General features: G+C 41.2%; 1 protein-coding gene across 1 annotated transcript; it reads left to right on the top strand.

The window, feature by feature from the left end:
• Positions 1 to 9,429: 9,429 nt before the first annotated feature.
• Positions 9,430 to 13,321, top strand: LOC113105685 (RNA-binding protein MEX3B-like). Its single transcript, XM_026266919.1, has 2 exons — positions 9,430 to 9,971; positions 10,633 to 13,321. The coding sequence occupies exons 1-2, from the start codon at positions 9,740 to 9,742 to the stop codon at positions 11,964 to 11,966; spliced, it is 1,566 nt and encodes a 521-aa protein (XP_026122704.1). The 5' UTR covers positions 9,430 to 9,739; the 3' UTR covers positions 11,967 to 13,321.
• The last annotated feature ends 499 nt before the right edge of the window (positions 13,322 to 13,820 follow it).

Raw genomic sequence — 13,820 nt, 5'->3', positions numbered from 1 at the left:
AGGATTTCATTTTGCATTGTCTTTCTTCTCTAGCATTATTTTATTGTTGATTGATGGTTGATTGATGCTTTGTATAAACACACACACACGCACATATTTTTTATGCAATTTAATTTACCTTGTTTTCATGATGTTTAGATTATTGTTATAGAAGACATGACAAAAATACTGAATAATAATTATTACAGTGTTGCTATAGATCTGTAAATACACTGTCTGTGACCCTTCAGATATGAGAAATCTCACAGTGATGAAAGGAATTGTTAAGTAACCATGACATTTCGTCCTCTGCTTTCCTACGGTGAAAGTGAGTGTAATGAGTGATGGTGTGGGTCTGTGGATGTAGCAGCTCACCTGTGAGAAGTTTTTCCTGCTCCTTCAGCTGATGGATGAGCGGGTCCACTCCACACAGCACTGCTGAACTGCACACGTCTTTGTTTGGCAGTCATGTCCAGTTCCCCCTTCTGGTGTCTGTGAGTACTGCAGCTTTCACATTCACTGGCTATCACACCTTCACAGGGCCTGTTAGCATGTCATTGCTGGAGCCTCTGGAATCCTTTTCGTTTTGTGTCAACGAGATCGTGTTCAGATCAGAGGCAGGGATATAAATGCGTATGCGTGTGGGGGTAACGAATTTTGTTGAAATGACATAGCAAAAGATTTTTCTTCCACATCAGCCAGAGGTTTCTTTGGATTTGATTTGGTTTTTTGTATGGGAGCCAGTTACTCTGTTTGTGATCAGATAGCAGAGCTCTGGAGGAATGACCCACAAGTTGAGAACAGGGCTTGCATTCAGACAGAGCTCTTCCTCGATGTAGCGGCTCCTGCTCTGAGAGAGAGAGAGAGAGAGGGAGTCAGTGGTGCTTTACTACTGTTTCTGCCGCTGCCTCAGGCCTGGCCGCCTTCCAAGCAGCAATCAATGCAGCCTGGAGTCAATGGAACTTCAAATCTGATCCTGTTGGTCTCTACCTCCGCAAGACTGAGGGAACAGGAATCGAACACAATTCTGATCCCAATTCCGACTTCTTAATGATTGCATTAATGATTTTTTTTTTTTTTTTTTTACTTCAAAGATAGTGACTGCTAAAGAAAACAATACTGGTTTTGTTTACATATTTACATTTTTTTATTATTATTTGCAGTAGCAAGTTTCACAGGCATAGAATGCACTTAATTTAAAGATTTGTGCTTTTAAGCTTAAAAAAAAACTAAAATGGCAAAAAAAAAAAAAACTAAATGTAATAATCTGATGTAATTTCTCTTATATGAATAAGAATCCTTAACTAATTGTATTTAGAAACTGGGAGCCTGTTACATGAAACAAGTTTACCAAATAAGCCAGGTTTATTTCAGTTAGCCTGACCTTTTGCCAGTTGAATTGGTTCAAAATAAGTCAGGCTAACTGAAATAAACCTGGCTTATTTGGTAAATTTGTTTTATGAAACAGACCCCTGGATTTACATGGACTTGGAAAACCTGAATATGAGGGTATTTTAAAAAAAGGATGATTATTGAACTGAGAAAGTAATGGAAATTAATAAAACCTTTCAAAGTAATCGAAATTCCGATAATAAATATAATTTTTAGTTATTAGGTGGATATGCTATTTGTGAGTAAAAAAAAAAAAAAAAAGTAAATAAAAATAACAACAATAATAAAACATTGCTTATCACCTTATTTTGCTATTTGTAAGCAAAAAAAAGTTCATGTTATCACAAATATTTGAAAAGTCATGCAAATTCATTAGTCATTAAAATGTGAATGCATTTTTATTTTATTACAATTTTATACAATTACTTTAACGTTGTCATAACAACAGAAGTATATATAAAAAAGTAAAGAGCCTTTGAATATTGTTTTGGAAAATGGTGTCCTTGGTTTTTACTGATTCATAAAAAAAAGAACAGACTCAGAGGAGTCATTTATTTGTGAATTGGAAACTGCTTCTGCTCTATGATTGTTGCTGACAGTTAAGGAACATTAATGGTATACCACACTTTTAATCTTTTTCCTCATATTATTTCCTTTTCTAGAAAGCATTTGATGGGCAGGATAGGTACAGGACAAGTCAGAATGTTTGGTCCATTTCTCAAAAGAAAAACTGCATACATTAGGTGCTAAAACAAATTTTCAACATATATGAGTACATCTGGCTACACTTCTTGCACTGTATGTTTCTTATTAATGTTTAAGAACTATTGATAGTGCCCAAATTTAAATCACTGTATTTTTGCCCCCTTTTTCTAGAAAGCATTTGGTGGACAAAAGCCTGTTTAGCAAAGGGTAAGTCAGCCTTTTGGTCCATTTCCAAAAGAAAAACTGTGAGCATTACGTGCTAAAACAAATGTCAACTTTTATGAGTACATTAGCATATAGAATTGCCCAAAAAGCTAAAAATGACTAAAAGCCACAAAAATCTAATTTCGTGGTCTTTAAAGGGTGTAACCTCACATTTCAGTTCCCAGATCGACTCAAGACACTCCCTAAAAACAGTTTTTCAAAAACAAAACTTCTACCTTGTGTAAGCATAGTATTTATTTTACTTTTCAGCTGAATCCAGCTGCTGCTAAACTGCAATGCATCTGGGCAGAGGCAGAGAAAGGAAGAGAGAGAGAGAGAGAGAGAGAGAGAGAGAGAGAGAGAAAGAGAGAGAGAGAGAGAGAGAGAGAGAGAGAGAGAGAGAGAAAGGAAACATGCAGAGACTGAGGAAAAACCAAAACTGCTTAATGTTGTGTGGTTGACCCAATTCCATGCCGAATGAAAAAAATGACCATATACAACATGGTATTTATTTATGCTCTTGCTTGATTAAGGGAAAAAACCTAGAAGAGCATGCCTCACAGCTAATCAGCCTCCTCAATGAAAGGAAAACCCACTTCTAGTCTGTGGTCACAAATAAGTAGTCTTACTTTAAAAAGAAGTTTAGGAAAAGCTGCTGTTGAGATCCCACTTGATTTGTTTATTATGCGTTAAAGGAAAGTTGATGCTCCCAAAGACAGCTGGCAGGATGAGCCACGAACTTTCCCCTACTGACTCACATCACCATTTCTGATATGTGGCAGGATACTAGGTTTTTAGTGCATCAGGAGTGAAAATGTATCAGGATTAGTATATAATTGTGCAATGCAAGGTGTGCATAGTAAAAACACAACGTGTTAGCATGAAGACAAGTCTAATGTTGGTTGTTTGTCTGTGAATGAGTTCCGTTTGTCTCCTGCAGCCTCATGAGCCCCTTTCACACTGCACGTCGGACCCGCAATATTCCCGTAACATTGCCTGGTCGCCTTCTGTGTGAAAGCAACCACGTCCCGGAATTGATTACCGAATCGAACCCGGGTCGGGGACATAGTAACATTGCGGTAATCGATCCGGAACGAGCGCTGTGTGAACAAAAGCCAGATCTAATTCGGTATCGAAGTGATGACGCGCGTTATCGCGCGACTCTTTTACCGGCTGTTTTGAAGGAAGATCAACATTCGCGACGAAAACATATGTGCAAACTGTAATGAAGCAGAGATCAGTTAGTTCCTCACTTTCCGCGCTGACGCAGAGATCGTTTGCTTGCTTCAGTTAAAGTATAACGTGCCTAGCGTTGTCGACTCGTACATTACACGTCACGCGCTGATGTCACGTGTCGTTACGGGATCTTCAGGGGTTGTGTGTGAAAGCACGCACATATACCGGGTCATCACTGGCAGTGTGAAAGTGCCAAATATAGCGACCAGGGAACAATTACAGGAACACTTACCCCCTGTATTTGCCGGAATGGCAGTGTGAAAGGGGCTATGGTGAGTGATGTTGATTGTTGCATCCCTTCCTTCTTCCTGCTTCATTTAAAATGATCCCCCAGGGCTGTACTAGCAGGTCTGCTTTTTTTGTTTCTGTGAGACAGACCTGTCGGAAAGCCCTTGTTTGTTTAGGCTTGAGTGGATGCCTTTTGTCGCCGATCTCATCCTGGGCACTGGAAGTTGGCACGGTGAACATCTTTTCCCGCTGACCTCCCTGCAAAGGCAGCACAGCTTCCCTTTGCTCATTAGTAGCACAATTAACCAGCACGCCGCTGGGCTGGGACACCGGACCGGCCCATTCTTCATTTCCGTCTTCCAGGGCCATAACCACCAATAATCAGACAGGTCCACATTGTCCCACCAATATCTGATATTCTTTGATGCTGCTTTGTTTATTGCTAGGATGACTAAAAGTTACATTTTAGGGTTGTCTGCTTCAGCTGTCCATCAGCACTCATCAATGTCAAAATCTGAGTGTGAGTTCCAGCCTGGTGATTCAATTTTAGTGGAGTTTTGCTTCAATGAAGGAGTGTAAATTAAGATATATTCTTGACAATATCTAGAATAGGAAAGTTAAATGAGTAGCAATAAAGCACTGCAGTGATGAGATACAGTATTTTTGTAGGCCAACCCAGAATTTACTATCCCCCTCGTTTCCTTGACATAAACCCAATAGATTTTTTTTCATTGGCTGTTAGATTATTTATTTAGATGACCAACAAAAGTTTATGATTCTTACATGTTTTGTTCATCAATAACACAATTCAGTTATGAACAGACCTTATTTCAGGCGTTTAACCAAAAACCCATTCAAAAAGCCCAGGACGATGGAACTGGAAGTGCTAAAATGTAGCTCATTTCTGGGTTCTGGCCTGCAAAAATACATCATCCCTTCAGCACCCTATAATATCCAGTGATGCAAACTGCTCAACTTTTTGAATTGAAAATGCAGACTGTGATTCGTGACATGAGATTCATGTAATTGAATGTGGTAAGATGATAAACAGCTGTTTTCAGAAAAGTAAGCATACGACTGATACAACTGAATGTGTGCATCTTGTAAAATAAAAATATTATTTGCAAATACTTTACGATAAATTCAATTTCCAGTTTTGTCCATTTCCTTTAATTTCAATCATTTAAATGTTCCAGACAACCTAATGTGTTCATTTTCAGAACTATGTCATTTTTTACATAAGCTGTCATGCACCCAGACTGCTAAATATTGATGAGCTGGTGCTTTTCGCACTTGATGTTTATTATTTAACGCGATGGGCGCGGGCTTCCCTAGTCCTAGTTGAGACTCAGAGCGCTGTACAGCATCCGAAGGATTCTGCGGCGGCACTGCAGGCGGGAGGGGCAGAGCACAGAGGCAGGGCCTGGGTGGGAGTGGTGCATTGTGGGGGAGCAGCCCCAGCTGTCCTGCTGCTGCGCTCTGCTCTGCTGCATGCTTCTTCTCCAGGCGTCTGGCAGGCAGCCAATGGGAGGAGGCGAATCAGTGGCACTCGAGTTCAGTGTGTCAGTGCGTGTAGCAGTCTGCGAAGGGATGGGCCAGTGCTAACACACACACTGCACCACTGCAGCACTGGCCTACTTTACCTTTTCACCTACGTAATGCACCGCACCGGTGCATATTTGAATGCATCTCTGTTTCAGAGTTGGAAACGAACAGGGCTTCTTGTGTTGAGAACGCAGCCATAACAGAAAAAGCGGTTTTGCTTCAGTGATGCAGAGCACATATTTAATTACGCAACACTGCCATGCGTCTGTGTGCGGTGCAGACAAAGAGAGAGAGAAGGGTGGGGTTTATACAGTCGTTGGCTTAAAACAAGTGCATGTATGTAAATAAGAGAATGCATGTGCAATACATGCATCCAGAATAAACCAAACAGATGATGTCAGAGTCTGTCTTCTATGACCTCTCTTCTCTCGTTTCTGTCCATGCCTTTCCTCCCTCCCTGACTTTGTTCCCATTGTTATTTTTTCCGCCCAGACGGCAGGGACCGGTGGCTTATTAGCTAACTCATGGCCGCGCGCTGCACTCAGACAGGTCTGGGTCATGCCAAGCTAAGCCCCTCTTCCTCTCATTAAAGAGCAGCCGGGTAATCACGGATAAGCAGCTGGTTAAGTCCTATTGCAAAACAGCAAATATTGCACGTGTTAAACCGGCCTCTTCTCGCTTCCATAGGTGGACATGTGAAAAAACAAGCAGGGATGACCTATAGTTTATCTAGTCCACGTTAGCGCTTTGCTTATTCGCGCTGACCTGAGATTACCTAAGAACCTTAAATGAACTAAGACTGAGGCAAACTTATAGAAAAGCCTGATTCATCAAGGTGCTAGTGGAAAGGAAGCAGGTTATACTTTGACTGGCACGCTTGGGAAATCATATGTTAGGCATATAATGTGACACAGCCAGAGGGATGTTTTATTGCTCAGAGGCTGCTCTTTCATTGCTCAGGAGAATGGGAATGGAGTGCAATTTTCAACTTGTGTCAGATATTTCTCCTAAAATTCCTTCGGAGGAAATGTGCTACCATGGAAAGTAGGCTATAGATCAGATAATTTGGTCTCGGAGGTACTTGATGAGTTTTGATTGAAGAAATTGGCCAATCTGAATGCACTTTGAGATATCGCTGAGGTTTCTTCTGAAACTCTACAGGAGAAAATATGAGATTAAAGGGTTTTCTTTCTTCCAAGAGAAAGATCTGAGATATATAATGCCTAATTTTCTCTCCATTCATTGCATATCAAAGTGAAACTTATTATTTTATTTTATTTATTTAGTTTTATTTTTAAATACAATTGAATTTAAATGTAATAATACATTATTAATTTACATAATAAAAAATAATGAAAATAATTAGTACCACTAATAATAATACAATTATCATAAACAACGATAAATTTAATAAAGTTATTCAAAATAATAAAATTACCTTTTTTTGTCCTTCAAAATGTATTCATAAAAAAGACTTACAGTATAACATATATATATAGAGAGAGAGAGAGGAACCATCACATCTTTTAAAATGGGTTTTCTTATTCCTTGGGATGCAATAAAATGTGTGAGCTGTCATAAAACAAGTTAAACAGGAAAAAGATGTCCTCGTAAAAGTTGTGTCATGACAATGATCTTCCGTCTGTCACTCCATCTGGGCAGCAGAGAGGACATCAATCATACCCACTTTTGAAACGGATCTGGAAAGACATGCGAAGTGGTGGTTTTTAAACAGACTCTGTGGCTGAGGCTTTCAACCGCTGGCTCTGTGTGTGAGTGTGTGTGTGTGCGAGGAGAAATGAAGACAGCACGTACAGAGGCTGCTCCTCAGCCTTTGTTCTCCACAGTCTGTAAATGTGATTGATCAGCACTGGACATGCAATGCGATATCTTTCAGAGTAGTCAACTTTATCCCATTGCGTGCCGTCCTGTGTTAAATACACATGAAACATAATAATACATGTGAATATCAAAAATAGTCAACATGTTAATATATACACTTATATATTACAGTGCTTTGGCAGTGTTTGATTTCAGAATACAGTACAGAATGCGCTCTATAACTATGCAAATCACAAACCAAAGTGACTCACTCTGAGCCTCTAAAGCTAAAAAGCATAGAAATAAGCCATGCATGTGGCTTTAGCATAATTCCCACCTCCAGATGTTTCTCAATGCAGCTCTTAAACTCAGATTGTGTGCTGGCTTGTGCTAAAACTAAAAAAGAAGAATAAAAAAGGGGTGAATATGAACAAAAAAGCCCCTGACTCACATTCTCAGGTTTGGGGGTGGTTAATATTAGCATACCTATTGTTCCTCAGGAGTGAGGTGACAAAGAAAGTGCTTCTCGTTTCAATGCCCCTGAATTGGTTTGAAATTTTCTTTGTGTAAAAAGAAGCAGTTTTCCCTGCCCCCACCTCATCTTCCCGCTCGGGCCACAAAAGGCACATTTGCCTGTAGATGCTTTGGGATCCATTGGGAGATCACCAATAAGCACTTCCATCATGCACTTTAACATACCAAGCTTGAGAGTATTGTAAATAGCTAACCAGCCATTAACAATGCAAATATTTGTGGATGGGATGAAATATTGATTAGACTCACTCATAAATAAATTGATATGGAATTTTGAAGCAGATGCATTGAATTGGAATGATAACTCATTTTGCTAACATGACAATAACAGGTGATTATGAAACTTGTTTTACACTAATGATCAGGACGCCTCAGAAAAATGAGCCTGTGGTTATTTAAATCAGTTTGACAGAATCACATCTCAGTGGCTTTATCAAATGTTCTATTTTTATGTATTTTCGGCCAAATGTTACTGACCGAGGTGTAAACATGATGACATCTCAAGGAAATTAGATGATTTAACACAATCACTTGAAAGTTGATTGTGAGAGGAGAGGGGAGGAGAGGCTGCTGTCATTTGGACAGGGACTTTGCGTGCTTTGAATAAATGCATAAAATTATACAAATGTGGTGGCTCACTTTATAAGCACGCTGTAACTGAAATGTGAATGAATGCTAAATGTATTTCAGAGACACACACACACACACACAGAGAGAGAGAGAGAGAGAGAGAGAGACAGAGAGAGAGCGTAGCAGACAAAGAGAGTGCATGTCTTGGCACATTCTCCTTTATTGAGGCTTTTGAACAGCACATGTAAAGGTCACTTAGAGGATACCGAAAATAATTATAAATTGTTTTGCAAAACTTAAATTAGATGCAAACTTAAGCAGCTAATATGCTCTAAATGCTAATTATTATTATTAGAGGCTGAACAAATATTGAAGGTGGACAAAGAAGGTTTTGTTTACATTTAGCCGGCTCCCAATAATCACCCCAATAATTGCAGTGGATTTAGCTTTATTTGCACCTATCAGCCCAGAAAGGTGCCTTGCACACATTGTGACAATGGATAATTACTTTGTTTGGACGATTTATGCTTTGGTCATGTGATGCTAAAATGATGGCAATGAAACCATGTAGAAAGATCTTAGTATACTATATCTCTGTTCCTGATGCAATCCACCTCTAGGGTTAATAATAATAATATCAAAAGGCCAATAAATAAATGATGAAGATTTACTTTGATACTGCCTGAATCTGAAACATTTTCAGGGTTATCACCTTAAAGGCATTTGATTTATTTTTTGGTAGTTTTTAACAAGTAAAGCAAATCCATACCCACAAAGACAATGATGCTAAACACTGCACCTCAGAACAGTTATGCAAACCTCTTCCTATTATTTATATATTCATAAATGCCATCCAATGCTGTATTTAATTGTTGAAGTTTATTCTTGTTTACACTAGCAATAATAAAAGTAGTAGTGATAATAATAATAATAATAATAAAAAGAAGAAGAATAAAACCAACAGCTCTTTTTAACCACACTTGTTCGGTGAAGCTTCATGAAAACGAGAAAGTTGTACAATAACTGTAATGCACATAAAATGTGTTATGTTGCTTTTTAATAAGACCACAAAAGAATAGGGCGGGGCGCGCCGAGCTGTGGCTGAACTCGGCCTCGGTCCGGAATCCGTCCAATCAGCGCAGCGCATGCAAATCGCAACCGAGCTCCGCACCATCCCTGCCCCGTCAGACCGGGGGTGACGTCATGCGCACATATTCTCCGGTAGTGCCGCGTCTGGCTGCAGCGAGTCAGACAGCGAACAGAAACGAGCTGCAAGGGAGGGGTGCGCACTCTAAAGGGGAATATCGCCACCACCGGCTTTCCAGTCTCCGGGAATAACGCATATACCACGCATCGGGATTGCACTGATATTACTTTTTTTATTATTATTATCACTGTTGTTTGGACACAAGGAGCAAGGACGCGCATTGAATTCGCACCAGTGGAGCTTTTTTAAAACCTGCCGTCCCCAGCTCAATCCCACCCTCCTGTAAGTTTTCCCTCTTTGTTTCCAGACCCATCCAAGATGCCTAGTTCGCTGTTCGCCGACATGGAGCGGAGCGGCAGCGGCGGGCAGGGGGACGCCCTGGATGACCAAAGAGCCCTGCAGATCGCTCTGGACCAACTCTCGCTGCTCGGGCTGGATAACGATGAAAATTCGCTGTATGACAACGAGCCCAGGAAAAGAAGCGTGAACATGACCGAGTGCGTTCCCGTTCCCAGCTCCGAGCACGTTGCTGAAATCGTCGGCAGACAAGGTAATCATCATCATCATAATCATCCTCTTCAAAGAAATGCGTGCATGCTGTTATTGTAGCATGTGTAGTTATTTGCATGGGTAATGTAGGTTATAGCCTATTTTCAACTGCACTGCCCTCTTCATGTCCGACCAAACAAAAGCAAAGGAGCGCTGACACAACCCAAGCATATCTACCTTTAATGTGTCATCACGTTAAACACACAACATTCCTGTGTATATCTAGAGCGAAGTGCCGTTTTCTTCAGGCAGCGGCAATTTCTTTCTTTGTCTCAATGGACTTTGTTTACACTCCTTATGTAGTCTACTGGGAATAGACTTCCTTGACCAGGAAACACCATTATATAGCCTGGATCTAGGCGACAACACGTTCTGTAGGTTATCTACAGAAAGCAAGTTGTTGACAGTATGATTAGAGCGTCAGACTCTCTGGAAAATCTTTAATTCAGCATGCACTTTTTTCTCTCTCCCTGTGCTATTTTTGACCCTGTATGTCAAGTAGCCGAGCATGTGGTTTGAATTTATGCCGCACCAAAAAGAAAAAGATAGAGAAGCGAAATTGTTGTTCCCTGAAGACTGTGCACTTGCACCCCACCTGCATCTTTTTAATTTGTGCCCGATTGTGTTTGCTTTGTCTCATTCATTTTTTCTCACAATTGTAGGTTGCAAGATTAAAGCCCTGCGAGCAAAGACCAATACGTATATCAAAACTCCAGTGCGGGGAGAGGAGCCGGTCTTTGTTGTGACAGGCAGGCGAGAGGATGTAGCCATGGCTCGGAGGGAAATCATCTCAGCAGCCGAGCACTTCTCCATGATCCGAGCCTCGCGGAACAAAAACAGCAGCATGAACGGGAACGCCACGGCACCCGGCCCGCCCAACCTGCCTGGTCAGACCACCATTCAGGTGCGGGTGCCCTATCGGGTAGTGGGACTAGTGGTTGGCCCCAAGGGGGCCACCATCAAGCGCATCCAGCAGCAGACGCACACCTACATCGTCACACCCAGCCGCGACAAAGAGCCTGTGTTTGAGGTGACTGGCATGCCAGAGAACGTTGACCGGGCCAGGGAGGAGATCGAAGCACACATCGCCATGCGCACCGGCGGCCTGATTGAGTTCACAGATGAGAACGACTTCCACGCCAATGGCACTGACGTGGGTTTCGATTTGCATGGGAATGCCAGCTTGTGGAGCAAGCCCAGCTCCAGCGTCACTCCCACTTCAGGTCGCAAGCCGTTCTCTAATTACCGCAACGACAGCTCCAGCTCCTTAGGGAGCGCCTCTACCGATTCGTATTTTGGCGGCAACAATAGCAGCTCGAGGATGGCCGATTATAGCCCGCCAAGCCCCGCCCTCAGCTACACTGCCTCCAGCAACAGCAACAACAATAACAACAATAACAACAACAATGCCAATGGATTTGTGTATGGCGGCGAGGTGATCTCACCCGATTGCACTGACTTGGCCTTCGATCCGTCTCCGGGATTCGACCCTACTCCAGCTCCGCCGGGCCTGATGTGGTCGCAGTTCGAGCGCTCTGCCAACGGCACCTCAGCCTCATCGCCCGTTTTCCCTGCCAATGCTTCCATGAACGCCAACGGGCTGCAGCGCCGAGCTAACCAGCCCAGGCTGTCCCCGCCTTTGCACCAGGCCAATGGAGTGGTTGAGCATCCGTTGGCACGTCGGGTGCGCAGCGATCCGGGCGGAGGCACACTCAGCTTCCCCGGTTACTCGATGGGATCCCATCATTCCGGAGTTCCGTCCGACTCCTCCATCTCTTCATCCTCCTCGTCATCCTCTTCATCCTCATCTGGGACGAGCCGCAAGGGAAGTCGGGACTGCTCAGTGTGCTTCGAGAGCGAGGTGATTGCGGCTCTGGTGCCCTGCGGCCACAACCTGTTCTGCATGGAGTGTGCCAACCGCATCTGCGAGAGAAACGAGCCCAAATGCCCCGTCTGCCATGCTGCAGTTACTCAGGCTATACGTATATTTTCCTAAAGGGCATCCATGCACCCTCTGTGACTTTGCAAGAGCCTAATAACGTGTGTTATTTTACGTGTATATACATATGTATGTAGAGCTGCAGTATCCAAAAAGGGACGGCCATCGTTCATACTGTACTGTAGCTCGGGACAAATATTTTCAACATCTAATGCATGTTTTAAATATTCAAGCCTAGTAATCAATAGTTTTAGTCAGCTGTACACAAGCAAGCGTTGATGAAGTAAGGACGGCCGACGGTCTCACCCGAGGTACCTTAGACTGTTAGCATAAACGAGCCTTTCGATTCCACTGATCGAATGTACTGGTAGCAGACCTGGAGTTCGGGGGAATCTGGACGGCTTCCTGTCTGACACACATACACACACACACACACACACACAAACACACACACACACACACACACACAGAGAGAGAGAGACTCACAACAGTGTGGAGATACTGCAGCTTACGTGATGGAACTCGTTTGAGGGAGAACAGCATCATATCCTACATATATATAAATATATATGTATAGATAAAGCAGAAATTCCACAAGTTTTAAATATTCATGATGACATTAATACAGATTGAAGTATTTTATTCTTTTTTGACTTGAAAGATTATATTTCGTATGGCAAAGATGTTTACAAATATTTTAATTTAAGTTCAGTGAACTTTTTTGTAGCTGGGTTCAAATATCTTTTTATTTTTTAGTATGGCCTCGCGGCAACGAACACTGTATTATTTTAATATCACTCGAAAAGCGGATGGCGATTCAGACCACGAAATGTGTTTTTGCATCGGACAGTATTCTGTTGGGTTGGAGGGTTTCTAGGTTCAGCAAAAAAAAACAAAAAAAACGTTTTTTCAATCCGTTTCACCCAGCATATTTTCTATTCAGTAATATAAAGCATATTTTATTCTATATTATTACGAAATATGTCGAAATGTATAAAACTTAGTATGTTCGGACAAAAAGGAACCATTTACGCTTTCTAAAAATTTGTATGAATTAGATTCCAGTGGGTATCACAGAGTTCTGTTCTGTTGCGCCACTATAGGTTTAGGATTTCTATTTTAATACGTTTGTTTACCACTTGTTTATGTATATGTAGGTGAAGTTACTTGAGCGTCTATGTACTTTATTGAGCAAAGTTTAAAAACAAAGTATATTTTATTTTATGATAAAAGGCCTTTAACCTCATGGTCGAATACTAATATTATATTTGCTGAAACAAGATTTGAAAATGTATCAAGAGTTTTATTTTTCTGACATTTAAAGTTCTACATGATAAAGTAAAAACTTAAGTAATGGTGCTACTTCATGTTTTTTTTTTTTTTTTTTTTTTGTTGGTTTTGTTTTGTTTTTTTAAGTATTTCTATATAAGTCCAATAAAATGGTACATGAACAAGAAGTGTTGCTTGGCTTATTGTGGAAACATCTGTACTGGTTTATTGCATGCTTGCAGCTTCAAATTCCTTTCTTAGAAGGCCTTTGAGGAAAAAAAAAACAGCTTGCTTTCGTAATACAACATTATATGTTGCATTGAGATCATATTTGGCCCATAAAAGCACTGCAGTGATGAAAAAATGTAATTGGTTTTTACTCGTCTAGTGACGTCATCAGTATGCCGTCTGACAGGTTAAAATACACTTACATGCTTTTTCAAACTGTGTGAGACATCAGGGTCAGGGGTAATGTTTATGTCAGTTGTTTACAGTCATTGAGTAGTGTGCATCTTTATGTTTTCCTCGTTTACCAAGGCTGGTTTTTAACGTTCATTCTTTCCAGCAACATTTGCAGTGTCATGTGTTTTTTTTTTTTTTTTTTTTCGTGGAAAGACTGACTGAGAATATTCCCTGGCTGTA

Source organism: Carassius auratus, chromosome 7 (assembly GCF_003368295.1).
Source record: "Carassius auratus strain Wakin chromosome 7, ASM336829v1, whole genome shotgun sequence".
Classification (NCBI taxonomy): Eukaryota; Metazoa; Chordata; class Actinopteri; order Cypriniformes; family Cyprinidae; genus Carassius; species Carassius auratus.
Note: the sequence above shows the minus strand (reverse complement) of the source record. Positions and strands in the feature narration are given on the sequence as shown.